Source organism: Elephantulus edwardii, unplaced genomic scaffold (assembly GCF_000299155.1).
Source record: "Elephantulus edwardii isolate Elephantulus edwardi_28Jun2011 unplaced genomic scaffold, EleEdw1.0 scaffold00129, whole genome shotgun sequence".
Taxonomy (NCBI): Eukaryota; Metazoa; Chordata; class Mammalia; order Macroscelidea; family Macroscelididae; genus Elephantulus; species Elephantulus edwardii.
The window spans coordinates 5,731,039-5,737,615 of record NW_006399879.1 but is presented as its reverse complement, the minus strand read 5'-3'; the positions used below and the strand labels follow the sequence as shown (position 1 = coordinate 5,737,615).

General features: G+C 53.5%; 1 protein-coding gene across 1 annotated transcript in view; it reads left to right on the top strand.

Moving 5' to 3' along the window:
• Positions 1 to 765, top strand: part of TNIP2 (TNFAIP3 interacting protein 2) — an 8,921-nt gene extending 8,156 nt beyond the window's left edge. The window contains exons 7-8 of the mRNA XM_006893656.1: positions 110 to 289; positions 523 to 765. Of these exons, the coding sequence (XP_006893718.1) occupies positions 110 to 289; positions 523 to 765 (423 nt within the window). The remainder of the gene's footprint in view (positions 1 to 109; positions 290 to 522) is intronic.
• Positions 766 to 6,577: the final 5,812 nt, after the last annotated feature.

The following is a 6,577-nucleotide window of genomic DNA, read 5'->3' as shown; positions in this document are numbered from 1 at the left end:
CCTGAGGCCTGCCCATCCCTGCATTCATTCAGGCCTCTGATGGGACTGCAGGCCTTGGGCCACCATCTCTGTGTGTCCCCTGGGATCTGAGACTGACTTTGTCCCCAAGGCCCCCTGGCCTCCGTGCAGAAACCTGGGGCTGGGTGTGGGGGGTCCTTGGCTCTGTGGCCACCTGGAGGCTGAGGCCTTGGCTGGAGGCCGTTGGCAGAGTCAGAAGGCTCTGAGTGGCCAGGCGGAGGCCCATGCCATGGTCACTCGGTCTGCAGGTGGGGTGCCCTGCCGCAGCTCTGTGAGTTCCCTGGGCGGGGTGTCCTCACCTGGACACTGAGTGCTGGTGGCGGTCAGCACCGAGGGCTATGCAGGCCCAGTGAGGAGGTGCAGGGTGGGGCTACGGAATCTGTCCCACAAGGTGTGCCCTGGAGCCAGTCCCCTCGGGCCTGTGGCTTCCTTGGATGTATGGGTTGCAGGGAACCCCTCCATCCCCCCTCCCCCAGCCAGGTCAGCGTCCTCTTTTTGCTCCAGGACATATGGGAGCCAGGCCACACTGTCCCTGAGAGCAGGGCTCCCCAGCACTTGGAGATGGACGCCCCCGAGCCTGGATGCCAGAAGTTGGTGTCCACTAAACTAGAGCCCCCCGCAGAGTCCAGGAGCGCAGGCACAGACCTCAAGAATCAGGGGGACCTCCAGTGTCCCCACTGCCTACAGCGCTTCCATGACGAGCTGGGCGAGGAGCTGCTCCGACACGTGGACGAGTGCTGCCAGTGAGCCTGCGTACCAGTCCACCCGGGTCGGCCGTGTCCCCATGCACCAGCTGTGTCCCGTGTGCCAGCTGTGTCGATGTGCCAGCCGTGTCCCCATGGGTCCCTGTGTCCCCCATATGCCTGCTGTGTCCCTCCATGTGCCCAATGTGTCCCAGTGTGTGTCTCTATGCCCCCATGTGTCCCCCTGTCCCCATGGGTCCCTGTGTGTCAGCTGTGTCCCCGTATGTCCCCATTCCCCCATGTCCCCTCTGTGCCCGTGTCCCCATGTGCTTGTCATGTGCCATGTGCTGTATGCTTTCCATATCCCTGTGTGCAGTGTCCTCCTGTCCGTGTGCCCAGCGTGTCCCCATGTGCCCATGAGCTCTACAGTCCTCCTGCAGGCCCCACCTTGCGTGTGTATGCTCTGTGTCCGGCCTTCACACCCCTTTGGCGCAGGCCCAGTGTGACCGTCATGGGCAGTGTGGGCCCACCGGGGACATACTGGGTTGGGGGAGCTACACAGGGATTTTCTTGGGGGTGAAAGGTGGGGACCTGTGAGAGGTCTGTTTGACAGCTGGACCTGGCATGGGGGCTGTACCTGAGGCCTGCCCATCCCTGCATTCATTCAGGCCTCTGATGGGACTGCAGGCCTTGGGCCACCATCTCTGTGTGTCCCCTGGGATCTGAGACTGGGAACCCAGAGTTCCCTGGATGCTTGGTCCAGAGATGGGGCAGAGGTGGCCAGTTCTGGGGAAGCTGTTTGTGGGGTACAGATGGGGCAAAGTATGCCTGTCTGTGCACGCTGGGGCCTGGCCAGGTTGGGACTGGACACTGTTGGGGAAGGAGCTGGGCCACCCAGAGTGTTAACCTTCCTACACACAGGGACACCCAAGGCTCTGAGGTGGAGGCCTGGCCTGTGTGCAGGACACCCGGGCATGGGGATGGTACAGGAATCCTGGCCTCACATGGGGATGTACTGGCACCCCAGTCTCACCTGGGGATGTGGGATGGGCATTGCGGCCTCACCTGGCCACGTGGGACAGGCGTCCCAGCCACCTCGTCTGTGCTGAGGGTGCCGCAGGCGGATGATCCGTTTTGTGTCAGAGTCCCCTTGCTTTGTGCCCCTTTACTTGCTTGCCTGGTAAAGGTCCTGCTGCAGTGGCCGGGCTGCAGGGGTCACTGTCCCCAGCGTGTTGAGTGGGAGGCCGTGGCTTTCAAGGCCTGCAGGACTGTGGGGCTTGAACTCCCAGGAAAGGGATGCTGTGCCTGGGTGGGGCTGGGGGCCTGGGCTGTCTGCTTGGAGACCTCCACAGAATGCACTGATGTGAGGTGGGTGGTAATGAAGGGCCCCGCTGGTGTAGTCCGTGGGGAGCGCAGCTGCTAGTCCAAAGGCTGTGAGGCTCTGGCAGTTCAAGTTCACCAGCAGATCTGCAGAGACGGCCCTTCTCCCATTCCCGTTTACAGCGTGGGAGTCCAGCAAAGGCCCCTCTAAGCGGGAGGTGACCCAGCACCGTGAGTGTGGACTGTCGGCGTAGTGCATTACGTATTGAGCTGCTAACTGGAACGTCTCCAGTCTGAATCCACCAGCTGCTGCCCAGAAGATAGATGAAGCTGGCTGGTCCCTTTGACATTTCCAGCCTGGGAATCCCAACAGAGCGTCCTCACAACTCAGAGTTAGCCAGGAGACGGCAGGCTGGACGGGCCGGGCTTCACCACTCAGGGTCAGCCAGGTGACGGTGGGCCAGCCGGGCTTCGCGACCTAGGGTCAGCCAGGTGACGGTGGGACAGCCGGGCTTGGCTTTTAGGTCGTGAATGAAGTCAGAAGCATAATGCAATCTGTAGGGTAACCACAATGATAGAAATAACAAAATTTAATGAAAATTGTAATGGAGAAAATATTTAATAATAATTTTTATTACTGAAAGACAAAGTAGGAGAAATAAGAAATGAGATGAATAGAAGATAAATAGCAAGATAGTAGATAAACCTGATTATAAGATTTTTCCACAAATTATAGATTCAATAGTCTCTGTCATGACATCTGGTTGCAAAATTAGTGTTTAAAAGACCTCGAGTAGCTCTGCAGCACAATGGTTAAGCCCGTGGCTGATAACCAAATGGTGGAAGGTTCAGATCTACCCAGAAGAGAAGCTCTGCAAGAGAGACCTGAGGTTGCTCCTGGAAAGAGTACAGCCCAGAAGGTCCCAGGAGGCCACTGTGCTCTGGGGCATGGGAGTCAGAATCGGGTGGGCAGCAGTCAACAACAACAACAACACAGTGTGGACAATCCTTGTAGAAGAACAAAGACGAATCACGTCCCTGACTTTGAGAGCTGCTGTTGGACCACAGCAGTCTGAACAATGTGGTTCTGAGGGAAGAGAAAGTTGAGAATGAGACCCACCTTTGTCCAACAATTTCCAATGACAACATCAAAGCAGGGCACTTGGTGTGTCCTCATCAGGGGCCACTGAGTCAGTTCCCGCCCACAGCTACCCTGTGTATCACAGGTCAGACACTGCTTTGTCCTGCACCACCTCAGTTCCAGCTGCGATGCAGCCATCACCACCTCAGTTCCAGCTGCGATGCAGCCATCAAAAAGGTCTTCCCCTTTCTCACTGACTCTCCACCTGACATGATATCACCTCCAGAGACTGACTTCTCCTGAAGACGACGTCCAAATTACTGAGTTGAAATCTCATCATCCTCATTTTTTTTTCTGTCCTCATTTTTCAGGTACATTCTGGCTTACAACATAAAGGTTTAGGAAAGTTTCAATGAATGCCTTTTAGACAACTGTGTATAAGTCCAGGGGAGGGGAGAGTGAGCCTGAATCCTTACCTCACACCGTACACACTAAGCTTGAAATGGATCCTCTATCTAAGCACATAGACTAACAAATTCCAGGAGAGAAGAGGAGATGGGGCCTTAATAATCGATGATTCTTTAGAACAACAATGACAAAATCCAGGTCATAAACAGTTGATCATTTGAACTTCATGAAAATAAACATGGTCTGTTCAGTGATTGCTGGGAAAATGAAAAGAAAAAATGCCAAATGAGGAAATAACGTGGCCACCCATCTGAGCATGGCCTTGAATCCAGACCACAGCCCGTAACGGGATCCTCAGCGCATTCCTGGTTGGCTTTGTCACTCAACCTGCAGCCTTTAAAGTTTACAAAAATGAAATTGGATCATTTGTCCTTTTGCCAGATTTCTTTGAATCTGCACACAGGCAGACCTCAGAGACACAGCAGGGTTGGTCCCACGTGACCACAGTAAAGGATCTATTGAAATCAAGCAAGTCACATAAATACTTTGGGTTCCCAGTGCCAGTAAAAATCTTCGTGCTGCGTGGTCGCCTAGGAACTCTGTTGAGAACGTTTGAAACATTGCAGAATGGCAAAACAGGGCACAGAGACGTGGTGAACAAGCACATGCTGTTGGGAAAATGGCACCCATAGCCTTTCACAACCATCTTCCACTTGTAAAAAGCCCAACTCGGTTTCTCTGGAGTGCAATAAAGCAGAGCTCAGCAAAAAAAGGCCGCTTGTACTTACTTTGAGCCTCATCTTGGCTGTTGGATCAGTATTGGTGGCGTTGGGTGCTGTTGGGATGGTTCATAGCAACCTTGTGAACAACAGACCCTGCCCTGTCCTGTGCCGTGTCCATACTTCCTGTCACGCCAGAGCCCACTGCTGCAACCACTGTCTTTCTGTCTGGTTGAGGGTCGTAATCTCTTGCTGCCCCTCCACCTTTCCAAGATGATGTCCCTCTCCAAGGAATACCCTCTCCTGGCAACATGCCTGAAGTCTGAGGTGAGGCTTCCCGTTGGTGTGCAGGCGGACTCTGGATGCCCGTGTAACTCTTCCCCTGTGCGCACACCTCTGTGTTAGGACCCCATATCCCACACATCGAACCCCTGCCCGGTCCCACATGCCCTCACTGTGCTTGCTGGATTGAGGACCATTGTTGGAGCCTGTGTTCATCAGTCTCCCTGAGCAGCCTCCTGTTTTTGTACTGATGCTTTACCAAGCATGTTGCCCTTCTCCAGGGACTGGCCCCTGCTGACCACATGTCCACAATATGGGCGATGAAGTCTCCAGTCTGGCTGGACTCCTTCCAAGGCAGGTTTGTCCAGCAGTCCATGGGATCGCCAGTATTCACCAACACCATAATTCCGAGGAAACTCTTCTTAAGTCTTATTCACTGCCTGTGGCAGGCAGATTCTGCCTTTTTGGAACAGGGTACCTATAAGTGGGCAGGATTTCATACCTAATGTATCCACAACCTTACCTTTGCTCATATGAAACCGGGTTTTGTTATGTGTCATCAAGTTAACTCAGTAGCGATCCTACGCACAATAGCTCTGAGCCCTGCCCTATCCTAAGCCTGTCTCACTGTCTCCAACATGTTGGTAGGTCCATGTGCAGTCCCTGTGAACAACAGATCTGAACCCTGTCCTATCCTGTGCCATGCACGCACATCCTGACACACGAGGGCGCATTGTGGCAGCCACTGCGTCAGTCCACATGGTTGAGAGTCTCCCTCTCCTCCGATTCTCCACCTTTCCGAGCATCAAGTCCCTCTCTGAGGAGTAGCCCCTTCTAGCAACAGGCCCAAATTATGTAAGGTGAAGCTTTTATCATTTTTGCCTCTTAAGGAGCCCTCTGGCTGCACTTCCACAAGACATACCTGTTTGTTCTTTTGGCAGTCCATGGGGTGTTCAATACTCTTCTCTGACACTATAGCTCAGTGGCATCGATTCTTCTGTCATCCTTATACATTGTCCAGCTCTCTGACACATAGCAAATGTCTCTGACACACCTACTCTCATTACCATACTCACTGTGTCAACCCATCTCATCCTGAGGTTTCCTCTCCTGTGCTGTCCCTCCACTCTTCAAGTGTGATGTCCTTCCCCAAGGACTGGTCCCTCCTGGATATGTGCCCAAAGTATGTCAGGTGGATCTTCAAACCCTTGCCTCCAATGAGAAACTTGGTTTCACCTTCTCCAAGACAGACCTGTTCTCAAGGTCCATAGTTCACTACTCTTCTCCAGCACCACAACTCAAAGACATTGATGATTCTTCTGTCATCCTGAGTCACTGTTCAGCTCTTTGATGGTAAGTCATTGCAAAGACCATGGCCTGGATCAGGCGCACACCTTGGTGTCTAGACTGACATCATTGCTTTTTTAGCACTTTGGCGGGGTCTCTGACAGCTGACTTCCATAATGCAATTTATCTTTTTATTTCCTGACTGCAGCCACTCCGTGAGCAGGCAGGAACGCTGCCCTGTCTTGTAATGACCTCTGCCGTCCTCACACCCACCACTGCAGCCACCGTGGGAGTCCTTGCTTGCGAGGACCACCTTGCTTGCTCTTCTTCTAAGGTGGATTTGTTTGTTCTCGTGGTTGTTGCTGTTAGGTGCCGTCAAGTTGAGTACAACTCGCAGCAACCCCGTGTACAGCGCCTGAGCCCTGCCCTGCCCTGTGCCGTCCTCAACATCTCCGACAGCCTGAGCTCACGGCTGCAGTCACGGTGTCAATCTATCTCATTGGAGGAGGAGTGTCTTCTCTTTCACTGACTTTCCACCTTTCCCTCTCCAAACAATGGCCTCTCCTGGCAACATGCCCAAAGTATGTGAGGCAAAAGCTTTGTCTTCTTGGTCTCCAAGTAGCACTCAGGCTGCACTTTCCCCAAGACATAGCTGTTCTCTTGGCCGCCCGTGGGATATTCAGCACTCTTCTCCAACCCCGCAGCTCAAACTTCCATTCTTCTGTCACCCTGAGCCATTGTCCAGTTCTCAGATGCACAGCAAGAGATTGATAAGACCA